Raw genomic sequence first — 18,917 nt, forward strand, 5'->3', positions numbered from 1 at the left:
GGCAGACAATTTTGAATATGTGTGGGAACAATCAAATATAGTGTACGAGAAAAAGGAATAGCATATTGTTTTAAGTCTGGATTTATGCCTTGGTAGACACTACAAATACATTCTTTTATGAAGCAGGTGTCATAGTTATCCTTCATTCCAGTTATTTCACTTTGGAAGTTGCAGGTTAGAGACCTTCAGCAAAAGCAACAGGTTCAAAAAATAAGCAACTAATTTGTATTCTCATAACAAAATGGGGACTAATCAATGCACCTATGCTATTCTGTAAGTTAATAACAAAACTACAGCAGTTTTCTTTATATGTTTTAATACTTTTGACAGTTTGTGTAGTTATGAGAGGATCATGCTCCCATCACATACTTAAATGTCAGTGCAGTTAAACAGGCCTAGTGGAGACACAGATTGCTCTGGTGTCACTGTCTTATCCTTTTACTTACTGACCCCTATCAGAGACTTGAACTGACTCTTCTGTACTTTATCCCTGTTCTGTACTTTATCCTTGTTCTCTATTGGGCTTGCTCTTGATGATAAGAGCAGTTCTCCACGACAGGAAGAGATTATCAGGTTTGATACCAATTGGGCACAATTAACCTTGCCTTTTATCTGAAGTAAATGCTAGACAGACATGAATTGTAGGGAACCCAGAGACATTTATAAGGATTTCTTCCTACAAAATCATCTCTGTATTTAGTTGTGTTTAGTTTTCCTTATATTAAGTATGAAAAATAAATCAAAATGACATGAAAAAGAAAGATGCTATTATAAACATTATTTACTAATGGATTTCATTAACTGCAAAATTTGATTACACATATGAAGCCTAGGGTGTATTGGATAATAATAATAATAATAATAATAATAATAATAATAATAATAATAACAGAAGTAACTGATTGAAAAGTTCCTGTGCGATGGCATATGTAATGTATGCTAGGTATTGGGCATTAAGATGTGTCTATATATTTATCATAGATAGAGAAATAGCTATTTCCTTTTTTAATAAAAACCATGATAGAAATAGATAAAAAATAAATAAAGAAGGAGATACTCTAAGATGAGGTTAAATGTACAAATCCCAGTGAATTACAACCTGATTTGTACATAATACTATCTTTCAAAGTTACAGTTTAGTTACAGTTACAGTTTTCCTATGCAGATGTTTACCTTTCTATATGGTATTTTTTGTCTTTTTAGCTGAGACATAATTATTCTGAAAAATATATGCTAGGGATGTAAAGGAAACTTAAAAAGCACAATATAGGCCTGACTAAAAGAAGAAAAATTCTGATGAGAGAACACATTATTTCTTGGGTTCCACAAGTTATTCACTGCAATGATTAGCATTAGTGAATGAAAAATCATAATTTTGACATGTTTGATATGCTGGATAATCTTCTTCATAGCATTATTCTTAGTTAGGATGCACTGATGGCATTACTAAGTTGGAAAAGATTTAAGCAAGCTAGCAATCAGCAGTCTTAAAAGTGGCTCTCTGCTTGCCCTTAAAGTTTTCACTTCATCATGTTCAAACTGTCATTAACACAGTCAGAAGTATTCACAGCACTTAGTTGTGTGCTCCTAGGTGCACACATTGTGTAAGATGCTGTCTCTCTGATTGCTCTGTATCACCAAGTGCAAATTCCTTCGGAGAATACTCCTGTTACTGGAGAAAATGTATTAAGCCATGTTCTTTGGAAAAGTCTCTGGTTTTCCCTATACTACCCGGGAAGCATCCTAACTTAGTCTTTTGTAGCTGCAATTACCAGTTTTCACATCACTCTATTCCAGTTAAAACTCCCAAGTTTCAATATGGGTACTGCAATTATTAGATATTGTGCACAGTCCAAAAATGCCTACTTCCTCACTGTACACAAAGACTAGTGGTTTGGGATATAATCAACTATCGCAAACATATTGCATTCAGTAATATGGTACATTTTGTATGAGATCAGCCATGTGAGTGTTTGACAAATATGATTTCTTAGAAAACAATTTCTAAAAAAACCCATCTAAATAATTTAAAGTCTCTTCCAAAAATGAGATGTTTTTCTTACTACTAGTTTTCATCCAAACCTGAATTTTGTAATTATATTCCTTATTAGTTAAGAACCAACTTAGTGATTCAGTGATACCAAAAAAAAATTGTATAGCTTCTGCAACATAGTCTTTACGTGTAAAGAAACCTGTGCAGTATTTATTATGCTACTGTATTGCTTATCAGAAACAGTCTTTTTTCTTTTTTTTTTCCCACCACAATTTGAAATCAACCTCATTACTGTTACAGTATTGAACTTTTTTTCCTGAGTCTATTAGTCTTTTAGGCTTTTCACTTTGTTTTATGTTAGTTAGCTGTATCGTGGTTAATGCAGATGCTTTGGATTCATGCTATTTAATTTTATATATTTGCAAAAATATACAGCATTACTTAAAAGCAGGTTGAAGAAGCTGAGCTACAAATTCTATTTATCTTCAAGGAAGCAAGGCTTTGAATCAGTGAAAATAATACTACTGTGTGCAGGATGTCACAAATGTCACAAATGTTTCAGGTACCTATTGCTATCATAAATTACAATAAATGGAAACAGTTCATACTTTGGATTCGGTTTCTGTTAAATCAGTGTATCAACATCCGGTCACTACTCACTGAATCACAGAATGGTTGAGGTTGGAAGGGATTGCCTCTTTTCCTGTCACTGGACACCACTGAAAAGAGCCTGGCTCCATCTTCTTTACACGCTCCCTTCAGCTATTAATCATGGGGGCCCAGACCTGTCTTGTTATCATAGCCAGAAAACAAAACTGATAAACACAATCATATGACCTAAGAAAGAGACAAATGACAGGAAAAGCAATCAAGAAAAAAAAAATGTTGAAATATTCTGGAAAATTTTGCATCTTTTCTATTAAAATACTACTGGCTTTAGTTACATTTCCTCCTGTCAAATTTATAGCTTAAAATGAGAAAGCAAAGATGGAAAAGGTCAATCTTTAGCATCATGAAATACACATCATAATTGTGAGATGACTTTGGAGCTCATGAATGTCACTTGTAAGATTTAAAATTTTCCTTCTTTGACTGCCTTGTGCGCTTGCTTAGAAGCAAATTTGGTATGTCACTGCAGTGACTTAAAGGGGATAAGAATGTTGAATTCTGAGCAAAAAGTGAGGTATATCGCATGAAGTCACTTTGCAAAACTGTTTCACCAAAACTCCCTGTACTGAAGCAGAGATGAATGCATCTTTGTTGTCTTTTTCTGATGTTGCAACAATAAATGTAGCAAAGTGGCTAAAATTATACTTTATTCATCTGTATGGTAAATCTACCTATTCTTTAGCCCAAAAGGGTGTAATCATACTTTAGAACAGAAATTCCATCTTAAAAACGTTTGGCCTATATATGTTAATGACTTGTTAAAATGCGATATTCCTGTTAGGAATTCTCTAATTTTTTACCTAATAGAGCTCTATACTGCATATTTCTTGACCTTGCAATGAACTTGATGTCATTGTAAGTAGATTTTTAATAAACATTTTGGCTATTTTTATTTAATAGAAAAATACAATTTTGAATGAATATTTGAATAAAATATGAAAAAATATTTTAGGTTTTATTCTGTTTCTCTTATAATAATTTACTCATTTTATTAATAGGTATATGTGTCTCAGCGTCTTTTCTTACTGACATAATTTTTCACATACAAAAAATACTTTTACAAGTATATTAATGACAAAAGGAGAGCCAAGGAGAATCTCCATCCTCTATTGGATGCGGGGGGAAACATTGCCACCGAGGACAAGGATAAGACTGAGGTACTTAACGCCTTTTTGCCTCAGTCTTTAATAGTCAGAGCAGTTATCCTCAGGGTACTCAGCCCCCCTGAGCTGGAAGACAGGGACGGAGAGCAGGATAAACCCCCCATAATCCAAGAGGAAGAAGTTAATGACTTGCTATGCCACCTGGACGTTCATAAGTCTATGGGACCAGATGGGATCCACCCCAGGGTACTGAGGGAGCTGGTGGAGGAGCTTGCCAAGCCACTCTCCATCATTAACCAGCAGTCCTAGTTAACAGGGGAGGTCCCGGACGACTGGAGGCTTGCCAATGTGACATCCACCTACAAGAAGGGCCGGGAGGAGGATCCGGGGAACTACAGGCCGGTCAGCCTGACCTCGGTGCCAGGCAAGATTATGGAGTGGTTCATCTTGAGGGTGTTCCCAAGCCATGTGCGGGACAACCAGGGGATCAGGCCCAGCCAGCAGGGGTTCATGGAAGGCAGGTCCTGTTTGGCCAACCTGATCTCCTTCTATGACCGGGTGACCCGCCTAGTGGATGAGGGAAAGGCTGTGGATGTGGTCTACCTGGACTTCAGTAAAGTCTTTGACACTGTCTCCCATAGCATTCTCCTAGAGAAGCTGGCGGCTCACGGCCTAGACAGGTACACTCTTCGCTGGGTAAAAAACTGGCTGGACGGCCGAGCCCAGAGAGTTGTGGTGAACGGAGTTAAATCCAGTTGGTGGCCGGTCACGAGCGGTGTTCCCCAGGGCTCAGTACTGGGGCCGGTCTTGTTCAATATCTTTACCAATGATCTGGACGAGGGGATCGAGTGCTCCCTCAGTAAGTTTGCAGACGACACCAAGTTGGGCGGGAGTGTTGATCTGCTTCAGGGTAGGAAAGCTCTGCAGAGGGACCTGGACAGGCTGGATCGATGGGCTGAGGCCAATTGTATGAGGTTCAACAAGGCCAAGTGCCGGGTCCTGCACTTCGGCCACAACAACCCCAGGCAACGCTACAGGCTTGGGGAAGAGTGGCTGGAAAGCTGCCCAGAGGAAAAGGACCTGGGGGTGCTGATTGACAGCCGGCTGAACATGAGCCGGCAGTGTGCCCAGGTGGCCAAGAAGGCCAACGGCATCCTGGCCTGTATCAGAAATAGTGTGGCCAGCAGGAGTAGGGAGGTGATCGTGCCCCTGTACTCGGCACTGGTGAGGCCGCACCTCGAATACTCTGTTCAGTTTTGGGCCCCTCACCACAAGAAGGACACTGAGTTGCTGGAGCGTGTCCAGAGAAGGGCAACGAAGCTGGTGAAGGGTCTGGAGCACAAGTCTTATGTGGAGCAGCTGAGGGAACTGGGGTTGTTTAGTTTGGAGAAGAGGAGGCTGAGGGGAGACCTCATCGCACTCTACAACTACCTGAAAGGAGGTTGTAGCGAGGTGGGTGTTGGTGTCTTCTCCCAAGTAACTAGTGATAGGACGAGAGGAAATGGCCTCAAGTTGCGCCACGGGAGGTTTAGACTGGACATTAGGAGAAATTTCGTTACTGAAAGAGTGGTCAGGCCTTGGAACAGGCTGCCCAGGGAAGTGGTTGGGTCACCATCCCTGGAAGTATTTAAAAGACGTGTAGATGTGGCACCTAGGGACATGGTTTAGTGGGCATGGTGGTGTTGGGTTGACGGTTGGACTCGATGATCTTAGAGGTCTTTTCCAACCTTAATGATTCTATGATTCTATGATTCTATGATACGTAATTGTGAAAAGTAAAGGTAAAAAAAAAAGCAAGAAAGAGTTTTCTGATGTTTCCTTGAAGATGGTTCTACTTCATGAGTTGGTCTTACAGGCTAAAAATATTAAATGTTTACATTGATAATTAATGCATAAATTTTAAACTGGTTTTCATACTGGCAAAATTCAACAGAGTGTTGCAAGTCATTTCATATTATGTTAAGTGTAATTTATATCATACAATGATGACCTGTGAATGAGAAATAGGCAACATTGCCTTTGTCCTTCTCTACACCTCGAAGATAGGTCCAGCAGAGCAGAAGCGACACATCTGAGAATTATGAAGCAAATAATCAGGTGCTATGATAAGTATGATGTTGAAACTTTGAAACTTGAACAAAACAAAATATCTTAAATTGAGATTTGTAACCTCAATTTTTTTTTTTTCAATTAACTTCCCTTAACTGCAGAATACTTAGCATTACTTGAAGTTGGTATCTTTAAATAGTCTTCAGTTATGTCAGAGCATCCGGAAGTCACTAGGTCAGCACATGCTTGAAAGAGAGACCTCCTGTATTTTTTCCAGTAAACCTGAGGCATGTAGCTTTGATTGCAGTATCTGAGGCCAGGTCCCTCTGCACCACAGAGCCTGCCTCTGAGCTGCTGTTGCTGCACACACTGGGAGCAGCATAGGTCTAAAGTGAAGAGGGAAATACTGGGTGAGTTTGAGCACACTGTAATGGAGGTCTGAGGGATATAACATATATGTTTAGGGGGACCATGTGTTGGAAATGGAGTTGGATATCCAGGGTAATTTCAGCAATGATGTTTGGATTTTTAGTATGTTCCTTAAAGTTCCTTAGAGATTTTTTTTGTTGTTTTCTGGACAGCACTGTGTGTAAAAATTAAGTAAAGAGATAATGAGACTGAGAGTCCCTGCTCCATACAGGAACAACAATTATGATTTGGGAATATGGGGGGGAAGACAGAGAGAGGGAGGGAGGGAAGGGGGGGGGAGAGAGAGAGATTAGGGAATGGAGGGAAGATAACAATAGGAGATATGTTGTGGTGGTAAGGACGACAGGTAAGAAAATACAGAAGGTAAAGATATGAAGCTGGATTTTGTTCTGAAAATGTGACAAGTAGGATAGAAAGAGAGATGGAGGTTAGGATCCTGGTTTGAGAAAGGCGTTGCAGTTTTTCACCTTTGGCTATAAGAGAATTATGTGATCTAATATATGATGTTAGAAGTCTGGCCATCCTAAACTATTCCAGTAATTCTGTTCTGGAATACATGTAACAATTGAAATTTTGGTACAAACTGCTGCCATCCAAAAATAATGTGTCAGTAATTGGCAACACCTGATCATTTTATTACTAAAATAAAAATTACTGCTTGTGTGAGAGATCTATAGGGGGAGTCTTCCTGTTCTAGTTCTGATGGCCAGTGTTCCTAGTGATTTACTGACATAAAAAATGACTGATAGATACATGCAGACAGTTTCTTTTAAACATCACTATTGACATACTTAGCTTATTTTACCTAGCTATGATTTCTTTATAATTTCTTCTCCTATTTTAGACAGGTTTAGATAATTTTATACAGATTTATCCATTCACAACAGATATTTCTATGAAACTAAAATTTCTTGGGGTTTTTGTGTGTTTTGTTTTGTGGTTTGGTGGGTTTTTTTGTTTTTGTTGTTTTTTTTTAAGTGATCAACCAAATACAATTCCTTAATGTCAACTAGAATTCAAAGAAAAATAGATACATTGAATATCTGTGACTCTGGCAGCACCAAGTACCAAAACCATGCATGCATTCGTTGCCCACCGTTTGTTAAGGTTGAAGGTGCCATTATCAACAACATACTTTGCATCTAGCAGAAAGATACCTTATCTTCATGATAACTAATTTTTTTCTATGTTTATGGAAATGGAGAAATTAGTGTGGTGTTTGGATATTAAAAATAACATCATAGTCAAGGTTATCAGGGACTAGTACTACTTGCCAGTAAGAGGGGACTCTTACTCTTGCATAAACTGTATGATTAGTAGATAGTTGGTCATACTATTGAATATCAATATTTTATTGTAGTGCATTTTGAGAGGAACCAAGAGAATGGGGAGGGGGAAAGGAAACATTACTGAGAGAGGTGTTTACTGTCTCTTGCTGTGAAAGAAACATGTATCTCTGCAAAACTGCTGATCTCAAACTTTTGAAATTATGAGCTGGATTCTGAAAAAAAACTCTGGTTTTAGCTAATAATCATGGCAATTTAAAACCTAGTGTATGATAAGTTTTGTTTGCTTTTCTATTTGGAAACTTAACATGTAGATCTTGCACATTTTTCCTCGCAGCCACATGATCGTGATAGTAGCAGTAAAATTATGAAAGTTAGTAAACCTGAAGCTCTGTAGTTCCTATCTTCCTTTTAAGGATGATTATATATTAAAATCTAATCACTTGGCCTCATTTGTTAAATCTCTCTAATATTATTTCTTGTTACAAGGAATATGTGACAGTACTGCACCTGTCTGGGGAGGTTCTTCTACTTTATCCACAAGGAAAAGCTATTCATTCCAAAATATTAACTATTGTGAAACAGTTATGCAGGAGAAAATACAAGAGAAAGATTGAAGGCTGTTAACAAAATTGTGGCAGAGTTACAAAAAATTAAGGTACTTTTACAGGATGGATGGCAAGGGAAGTACTAGATTAGCTAGAGGATGTGGTTTATTTGAGTCCTTGATGATGGGAAACTTATGCCAGTAATAACCATCTAAGAGAGAGGCTTCCAATAATATACTACAGGAAACATCCCAGCATCCTAGACCTGACAATCTGTCATATGTTTTCATTGTATGATCCAGGAAAACAAATTATTTGAGGAACAAATAGCCAGAAGTTTGAAAACCTATGTTCTTAAATTAAGGAGTGCAAATCTGATTCTGTACACTAGTTTGCTATTATAGCTATCTGGACACATGTGCTGAATCAGGTAATTTGCCATATCCAATTTTGTATATAACGCCGAACATACACCAGATCTGGATCTTTGAAGTTGTTAATTAAATTACCTCCTGGGTGAGACAGATCATGTATTAATCTGTTCTTGATTCACTGTTCTCGGACATTATACCTAGTAAGGATATCTGAATGCTAGAGACAGTTTTCAGGTCAGAGTTTGCTTCCCTTACATAGTCTTCTTACACAGGTTATCCAGAACCACTTCTCCTAGTTGGAGTGCTGACCTGTCAGTTTCTTTCTCGTTTGGGAAAATAAACAGGAAGGCTGCAGGGACACTTTATTGCAACCTTTCAATATGTAGAGGGGGCTTATAAGAAAGATGGAGAGAGACCTTTTAGCAGGGCCTAAAGTGATAGGACAAGGGGCTGCCCAGGGAAGTGGTTGAGTCACCATCCCTGGAAGTATTTAAAAGACGTGTAGATGAGGCGCTTAGGGACATGGTTTAGTGGGCATGGTGGTGTTGGGTTGACAGTTGGAATCGATGATCTCAGATCCAACCTTAATGATTCTATGATTCCATGATTCTAAGGGACAATGGTTTTAAACTAAAAGAGGGTCATTTCAGATTAGATATAAGGAATAAATTTTTTGCAATGATGGTGGTGAGACACTGGTTGCCCACGGAAGTTGTGAATGCCCCATCCCTGAAAGTGTTCAAGGTCAGATTGGATGGGACTTTGAACAACCTGATCTAGTTGAAGATGTCCCTACCCATGGCAGGGGGCAGGACTAGGTGATCTTTAAAGGTCCCTTCCAACACAAACCATTCTATGATTCTATGAGTTATTTTGTGCCTACACTAACTAATATGAACAGTAGCTTTTGTACTTTTCTGCAGTATTGTGGGTGTTTTGTTTTTTTTTTTTCAGTAAAGCGCCATAAGGTTCAGATATAATAAATACCATCAGGGTTCCTTTTCTTAAAAGTGGAGTGTATTCAAGCTCCTAGTTCTGTATTTAGCTATTTCTTAACTGGTAGTACTTTATGTACAAAAGATTAAAAAGAACAGTTCATTTACACTCTGAATTTATTTTTTGTCAGGTGTAAATTAATTCTGAGTTACATAGAAGCTAAGCAGAGCATATTTTTATTTTTTAATGGTTTTAACTTTCTCACTGATCTGCATGGAAGCTTTTTTCTTTTTATACAGTACATATGTTGCATTTAAGTATCCTTAACATATGTTAACATATGAGAAAGTCTACCTTCTCATTTCTACTTGGTTATACCTAATTTTCAGTTGATAGAATTTCTTGATAAATGTTCTGTTTATTAACTTAATTTGTTTCTTAGTTATTCTAGAAAACTGGAGGGATCAGATTTTGTAGACATATAAAATAGTCAACCTTATGTTTTCAAAGCCTTGACTTTAAGGTTTGTTATTTTTTCGTGCTCTATTTTATATTATACATATTGTGTGTTTCTGTTTGATAAATACTAATTCTGTAACCATTTAAGCATAATATACTACCATTAGTGATGAAGAGCATACAATAAAACCCAAAATCTCCTTATAAACCAGTTATTCCCTTCCAACTCATTTTTTTTATTTTATAAGAAGTGTAATATAACTTTTAATTGTACTGTAAAAAATGAAATTGTACTGTAAAAAATGATTTCCAGAGTTATTTTCTTTGTGTGAAACATTTCTCCAGGTATCTTAATCTGTTCCTGACTAGGAAATCAAAAATCATTTGACTTAAGATAATTTGTCTGAATCAAGCCATTAGCACAATCATCCTGTGTCCTCTTCTTTTTGCTATATTGGAGCTTTTGACTATTAGAGAAATGGCTGCAAAGCCTTTTTACCCGGACTTTTTGATAAGGAAAATGTGAAGCTCTTTTTGTTTAGGAATGTTTTACATTTGGGAGTTGTTGATTTTGGGATATATCTTTATTTGATGGACTTTTAGTCTTATTTGTGTTTTATGATGTTAAAACTGTCTGTTACTATCTGCAGTCATGTATAGATGGCAGTCCATAATTCACCTATTCTTTTAAAATATAAATAAACAGATACTATAGGCATCCAAAATCTACCTTTAGAAGAGAGAGCATTCTGAACTGAAAGTCCCTATTCTCTTAATTGCTTGTACCTGCAGTATAGAAGTTTATACTACTTTTTCACTTGTAAGACTTTTTAAATAGGATATGAGTTTGCCACGTGTTTTTAAATCAACAGAAAGCCACGTGATGTTACCTAGGAGGGAAAGTTCGTCAAGTTCAGACAGAACATCTTTCTTTCTTCCACATTCATGCCAGTGTTCATTAATGGAGTGAACTTATTCTGAGAAATTGTGCATTGGAAGACAGTGCTTATCTAAAATCTTTTGTGAAATAACCACATTTTGTGCCTCATGAACACTCTAATGAGATTTCTGATCCATATGTTGAACACATTAGGTGCAAAAACTGTCTGCCAGGCAGAAGTCAGTTTGTGCAGTTTTCCTTCAAGTGGCTCCCACCACTAATTTCATTTCCAGAGGAAAAGCCAAGGCTCTGGCTCTTCGTATTCTAGATCCCTGACCATACTTAACCATAAAACAGGCATATGCAGTTTGCTTTTTTCTTCATAGAGCTCCACCAGTGTGAGGTGTCACATCCTGAAGACTCTTTGGTAGTCCATTTTTGCATTAAGATGTTTAGATGATGAAATATGGGGTTTTTTTAAAGGTCTATGAAAATCAAGGAGCACTAGAATTACTTATTAAAACAGAAAAGAAAGATGAGCTCCTGTAAATAAATTCATAGGAAGACATACTTTACTTGTTTGGATGAAACCACTTGCTTTCCTACCAAAATAAGGGCTGAATAGTTATTAAAAAAAATGCTGCTGGCATTGAGCAATGTAGCAGCCTTGATCTGCTCTTTAAAATTTCTGCTGATAATAGTTCTTTTTGGTCAAAGCCTGTATGCATGCATGCAGCAGCAGCATAATGTCATCCAAAAGTTATGCTTTTTGACAAAGACAAACACAGAAAGAAGTTGAAAAAGTGCACTTCAGAAACCAGGAAGTAGTTTTAAACAATTCTTGAAGCTAAATTTTACTACTTAGTTAAATGTGCTCAGTTCTGGTCTCTGATAAGACCTATTAGCAATTTTCTAGCCTAAAGTTAAACTCTTTGTGAGAAGATTAGAATAGAATTTCCAGAGACATATCTAGAAACATTTAGGAGATATTTATCAAAATAAAAATATATACATATGTATTTTAAATATTAAAATGACACCAGCTATAATTGATAATTCTCTTTTGGAATTAAAGTGCTAGAGAGTTTCCTTGACTTTCAGTATTATAAAGAATATTTTCTTAATACTCTTAAAATACAATAAGAGTGGGATTAAAATTTAAAAAAAAAATTACAAATATATATTTGATAGACAAAAAATATGATTTACCCAAGACATAAGTAGAAGAGCAGGGAAAGAGCTACTCCCTCTCATTTTCTAGAGACCATTAAACTGTTCCTGCTATCCAGGGAAACACTGAGTAGAACAGGTAATTTTTGTCACTGTTGGCATTATGATCCGAAAAGCATAGTTAGTTTGCAAACCAGCAATTTCCTCGGTATCAGACTCAGTGTTTGGCTATATGTTTAACATAGCCATTTATAGGCAGGTTTGTAAGGAAGATGCATCATCTTTTTGCTTGTCTGTAGCTTGATGATTTCATAAGGAACTGGTATAAAGATTATCCTAAACAGTGTACTGATACACACAATATTTTTTCTGACGTAGGTAGAATACATTGCAACATTTTAGGTATTCTTTTATTATTTTTTTCTTCTAGCTTTATTCACACAGCTAAACATCTCTCTTTAGAAAGATTTCATAAAGTGTAAGATAGTTCCAGTGAGAAATGGGTGAAGCTCTTACACATCTATGAAAATTTGGAGAGTGAATATAATTTCTCCATAGCAAAAGAAGACACTATAAAATTGCAAATGAACAGATTATATATATAAGTTTTGTAGGTCACCTCCCTTTGTCATACAAGTGTCTGGCTGAAGAGATTCTCATCCTCAGGAAGAAATGTTCTTTGTCATTTCTGAGATAACGCCTGATGTTGCCTAATGCTAAATATAATTAGCATGTATTCTCTTCCTGAGAATTTCAGCTGAAACAGTTTCAGGAGAGGAGAAAGCTACCAAAATAAAGGCTTAGGAAACTCAAGGTTGAACACTGATCTTTTCATGGTCCACAATAAATTGATACAGCAATCAATTGAAATTTCTATGTGAACATGAATGCTTGGATAGGGGTATACGGCTTGTTTTACTAAAGCAGTTAATATATTTGTGTATTAATTCCTTTTTCCAGATGCTCCAACATTTGTGTCAAATCAAACCATGTATTACTCTTGGGAAGGCAATCCCATCAATATAAGCTGTGAAGTGCTAGCAAATCCATCTGCCTCAGTTCAGTGGAGAAGAGGAAAATTAGTTTTACCAGTAAAAAATACAACACATCTGAAGACCTACAGTACAGGAAGAAAGCTGATTCTAGAGGTAAGGCTTAAAATGGAAATCAACGTGGTGACATTAATTAATTTCTTCCTCAGTTTGGCATCATTGCAAGTACTGTAGAGTGCATTTAAGGATAAGACTTATAATTTAATAAGTAAAGTTCTTTTTTTTTTAAAAAAAAAAAAAACTATTTTTGAACTTATTTATGTCCACATTTCTTGTGAGCAGTTAGAAAATAAACCTCATTTGCATGGCTCGTGCTCAGTTTTCCATCTGCAGTGGACAAAAATGTAACTCACGTTTCTTGCAAGTAAATACATAAATAAATAAATATAAAACTAACACATCAGGTTAATACTAAAAATTAAAGTGACTACCTGGTAGGTGCTTGTAATATACAAAAAAATTTGTGTGGCTTCAGTCAAGAACAAAGCAGAAGGTTAAAGTGATAATAAACTGCAATTGGTTTTGAAAATAACTGTTTCGTCACAGAGGCATTGGAAAAATAGGAACTAAGCTCCTTTCTGTTTCTGAAAGGTACATGTAAGAACAAAACTTGAGAAAGGCAGAAGACAAAGAATGGACCTTAATTATCTCTTTATTAAGTTAACTTTATTAACTTGACTAAACAGTGAACTATTCAGCAATAGTGTATAACAAATTGTGGTCCTTAATTAATTATTTCACAACAAAGTGTAACCAGTGTCTCCAGCCCTGGTCTCACCTGTTACAGGGATGACGTACTGTCTTCCTCCACAGATGTGGAAGAAGTTAGTTTTCTCCATTTCTATCTAGTATCAGCCTTATGTCTGAACATAAGCTTCTCAGTTGCCATGGGAATAAAGATAGAGAAGCTATAGGGCTAATAAGAGTGGGTGACCTACTTCAGATCCCAAGCAGGACGTGTACAATGCACTGGAAAAAACTATGTTTTTTCCTAAAGTCCAAAGAAGTAACCTCTTTTCTTATATAGAGGATATATATTTAAAGAGACACACTCTTGTTTGAAGGTCATCTTTTTTTTTTTTTATATATTTTAAGTAAATATTAACAACACAAAATATGCTTTATGGTCTGTGGTTCTCTGAGTTCTCTTCCATTCTTCTGTCACCTGAACAGTTGGTCAGGCAAGCTGGATTCCAATAAAGCATTAGCTCCCTGTGGTATCTATTATCTGTTCTGTCTTATATCCTTATTTACCTGAGTTTACAGTTGAACCACATCCCTTACATCTTCTTTCCTCCCGCCGAATGTCTGGTGTATTGTGAATCCTGCAAACAATAAAAAGTAAAATATTATTCTTACATCATCTATAAGAATCAGAAATTTTCAGACCTTTCATTGCTTATTTCAGTCAAAATATCCATTTGTGCAAATAGCGTCTGTGAAAAAAATGTGGTTTATTAGATTTTTTTCTTGTTTAAAAGTAAAATTGTAAAGATGAACAATGTCACCATTTTCCATTATTTGATTTCCTCATTTGAATTTGCAAAGGAAGAGTTTAACACAAAAAGCATGTATTTAGATCTGTATTTGGAGAATATACTACCTAGGCTGAAGTAAGAACACATTTGCATGTTGGTTAAGGAGAACATTTTTGCATTTCTGATTTTTTTAAAGAACTTCGATATTTTATTAGAAGCTAATATTTACAAACTGTATTCATTTTAAAGATTGCTCCCACATCTGACAGTGATTTTGGGCGGTATAATTGTACAGCCACAAACAGAATAGGGACAAGATATCAGGAGTATACACTTGGTCAAGCTGGTAAGTTAAAAAGTTGTTTCCTTTTTTTTAAATATTTTTCTCTATTTTAATCAAAATTAAGTTCAGACATACTGTTCTCTGTTTATTTTATTCCAATGGAATGTTTGCAGTTAATTTTAATTCTCTAAAAATTGAGTCGCAATATAAAGTAAAATAAACCTGTTCCCTCAGAATATGAATCTTCTTCGGATTTAATTTTAAGCCCTTCTGAAATCTGAAAAAATAGAATTAGTCTAACTTTTTTTCCTTTGCCCTTATTACATCCTACATTTATAACAGTGTATTTTCGTTACTTCAGTGGAGAGACATATGGTTTTCAGGCAGTAAAAATAAGAAAGAATTAGGAAAGCCTTTTTTCCTTTCCCCCCCTGGTATTTTCTTGATAAACCAAGGATAACAAAAGACTGAAATACCTCAGCAAAGAATTTTTATCTTCATTTGCACTTTTAGTTATTTAAAAGCAGAATTTGACCCAGAGTGCTAGATTGGATTAATTTAAGCTCTGAGATGTTCTACAACCAATTGTTACAGAATTTCTGAGTATTTTTAAGTCCATCTATTGTTGTTTAGGCAAATATAAAAATATTACTATATGTTCGTTCTTTGGCAGAAATAACTATTAACTGAGAGTTAATGAGAATCTCTTAGCATTTCTTTCAATTATATTTTCTTGTGAAATGGACTAATGGTTGTTCAGAAAGCTTTGAGGTCTCCCAACATTTGGATCTACATTCTTAGATGATGCAAATTGTTCCAGCTTTAATGACGTCTATGGAGTTATAATGCAGTTTACAGTAACAAAGGTACAGCCATACTGAAAGCTACGCACCCCTTGTGATGCATTGTTATAGACCATTTTCATCATGTAACCTTCAGGTCCGTGTTATGAACCATTTTCATCAGTATGCCAGACTGGCTGATACATATTGAAGGGGACAGGTAGAAATAAGGTCTTGTATAATTTATTTTTTTTTTTTAAGTAGGACTTGTATATTTTCTATAATCTTGAATGTTTCAGCTGTAACTTTTGGTTACATTTTTTTTTTAAATAAGAAAATAAACTCTTTGGAGCCCTACTAGGAGGACCTTTGGAAGTGCATTTCTGAAATGTGCATATCCAGTCATAGGGAGGCTCTCTTACCCGGCCTGATGTTTTAATTTTTATAGTTTTGCTCAATACTGTAATTATTTTCTTCTGGTGTCTCAAGAGTCATAAAAACCAGTTGTTTATTAAGAAATTTCTTAGAAGTTGTACACAGCATTGAAAGTTTTTCCCATTACCTCTAAAGAATGGATTACTAGCACACACTTTTGCCATGAATGCTACATTTTTTTTTTTGTCTTTGAATGTGGTCAAAAGAGCTGAGCTTCCTAAAATAGGAAAATGTGGGGTTTTATTAAGAAAACAGCAGATTTCTATGTGGCACAATTTTACATCATCCAGAAGATCCATTCCCCTTGATTTTACAATTTTTGGGGTATTAGCTGTGTTGCAAATCTGATCTTCCTTTGATAGCTACATGTGACTAATGAGAAATATATTTCCTCTTCCTTTTGCATGTAACCATCCTTAGTCCCAGCTAAGTCCTAATTTCATACTATACATTCTTTACTTTCCATTTTACAAAACTCTCCCCGATATAAGGACTCACACAATCTAATTCATGCCTAAAATAATTTTATTTTTTGTGAAAAGAAATTCCAGAAGAGAACAGTTTGTAGAATCTTCAGTCATGTTCATGATCATTTACCTGGTTGATCCCATTTATTTCAATGGAATTACTGTAATAGGGCTAAAATTATGACTGTAGCAGCTCATCACTACTAAATGTGGCATTAAATATGAAAAAGGAATACTCCCTGTGACATTCAAAATTGAGGTAGTAATAGAAAAGCTCTAAGCTTTAAGGAAAAACAAAATTAATTTCTATACCAACTGTTCTGTCTCTAATTAAGAAATCTCAAGACTTGTAGAAAGTTAGCATTGATTTGAATAGGTAAGCTATATCTATTATATGTATATTACTTCTGCAATCATTTAATTCAGGAAGTAGATTTAGCCCTCTCAAAATCTCAGGCCTTGTTTTTCTAAATATGACTGGCATAGGATTTGCAAAGTTACATTAAATTCATCAAACAAAAGGACTGTACATAACCCTCTGATTTTAGTCAGTTACATCTATTTCTCTTAAGTAGCATGCTTTCTCTTTAGGGCAACACGTGCATCTGTTGATTTGACAGTAGCACTTGTTCTGCCTGTCCTGCTGGGCTAGGTGCTACACTTTTCTCTGGAGCATCATCTCTGAGATTTGTTACATGTAAAGCTCCAGTGAGACGGAAAAGCAGTAGAAATACAATGTGACAGCTGCTAGAATAATTTCTCAATTCCTCTCAAAAACAGACTTGTCACTAGAAGTCTTTCTTAAAGACGTGAACATAAATGGTAGGAAAGGGAAGGAAAAATCGCACTTGCATCCCTCTCGTGTCTTACCATTCAGGACAGAAAAAGATGAAAAAATACAACAATTATGTCAATGAAAACAGGTTGTTGTTATTGATGTGCACTGTTTTTTCATAAAGATGTATATACATATGAAAGCATCTCACCAGGTATTCCATATCTGCTGATTTTTCTCTTAGATTGCAAAACAGTATCTCATCACAATGCTTGATACTGCATGATGATTATTTTAGCTATGTATTTCTCTCCTGCTTTTATAAATAATGAATTAATTTTAATACAAAGTAATTCTCATTATTAATTGAAAAAGAACATGTTATTTTGATTACGCATTGTATTTCAGCAAATTCTCATGTGAGAGCCCCTGGAAATGCAAATGAGAGCAAATAACTCCATACAAGCTATCCTGTTTTGGCTTTTTAATACAACTGTATCAGAGATGTTACTGATGCCAGTTTTTTAAACAGCTTACTATTCTCTACTTTTGCAACAGTTTGCTTAACAGTTTTCAGTCAATTCTTCAGAAAACTTGATAAACACTTCAAAAAAAATATATTGGAGTTATAAACATAAAAACGTAAATCAGGTTATATTTAGAATTATAAAATCATAGAATCATAGAATTGGTTAGGTTGGAAAAGACCTTTGAGATTATCAAGTCCAACCGTTAACCTAGCACTGCCAAGTCCACCACTAAACCATGTCCCTAAGCACCATATCAACATGTCTTTTAAATACCTCCAGGGATGGTGACTCAACCACTTCCCTGGGAAATCTGTTCCAATGCTTGACAAGCCTTTCAGTGAAGAAATTTTTCCTAATACCCAATCTAAACCTCCCCTGGTGCAACTTGAGGCTGTGTCCTCTTGTCCTATCACTTGTTACTTGGGAGAAGAAACCGACACCCACCTCGCTACAACCTCCTTTCAGGGAGTTGTAGAGGACGATAAGGTCTCCTCTGAGCCTCCTTTTCTCCAGGCTAAAAAACCCCAGTTCCCTCAGCCGCTCCTCATAAGGCTTGTGCTCTAGACCCTTCACCAGCTTCGTTGCCCTTCTTTGGACATGCTCCAGCACCTCCATGTCTTTCTTGTAGTGAGGGGCCCAAAACTGAACACAGTATTTGAGGCGTGGCCTCACCAGTGCCGAGTACAGGCAGACAATCACTTCCCTACTCCTGCTGGCCACACTATTTCTCATATAAGCCATGGTGCTATTGGCCTTCTTGGCCACCTGGGCTCACTGCCGGCTCATGTTCAGCTGGCTGTCGACCAACACCCCCAGGTCTTTTTCCTCTGGGCAGCTTTCCAGCCACTCTTCCCCAAGCCTGTAGCATTGCATGGGGTTGTTGTGGCCAAAGTGCAGGACCCGGCATTTAACCTTGTTGAACCTCATACAATTGACCTCAGCCCATCATCAATCCAGCATGTCCAGGTCCCTCGGCAGAGCCTTCCTACCCTCAAGCAGATCAACTTGTTGTCATCTGCAAACGTACTGAGGGTGCATTTGATCCCCTCATCCAGATGATTTGATAAAAATATTGAACAGGACCAGCCCCGATACTGAGCCCTGGGGAACACCACTTGTGACCGGCCACCAACTGGATTTAACTCCATTCACCACAACTCTTTGGGCCCGGCCATCCGGACAGGTTTTTACCTAGCAAAGTGTACACCCGTCCAAGCCA

General features: G+C 36.5%; 1 protein-coding gene across 1 annotated transcript in view; it reads left to right on the forward strand.

Annotated features, from left to right (window-relative positions):
* The window catches only part of NCAM2 (neural cell adhesion molecule 2), a 352,058-nt gene that overhangs the window by 253,263 nt on the left and 79,878 nt on the right, over positions 1-18,917 (forward strand). Inside the window, exons 10-11 of the mRNA XM_075170635.1 lie at positions 12,857-13,044; positions 14,676-14,772. Of these exons, the coding sequence (XP_075026736.1) occupies positions 12,857-13,044; positions 14,676-14,772 (285 nt within the window). The remainder of the gene's footprint in view (positions 1-12,856; positions 13,045-14,675; positions 14,773-18,917) is intronic.

Source organism: Calonectris borealis, chromosome 1 (assembly GCF_964195595.1).
Source record: "Calonectris borealis chromosome 1, bCalBor7.hap1.2, whole genome shotgun sequence".
Classification (NCBI taxonomy): domain Eukaryota; kingdom Metazoa; phylum Chordata; class Aves; order Procellariiformes; family Procellariidae; genus Calonectris; species Calonectris borealis.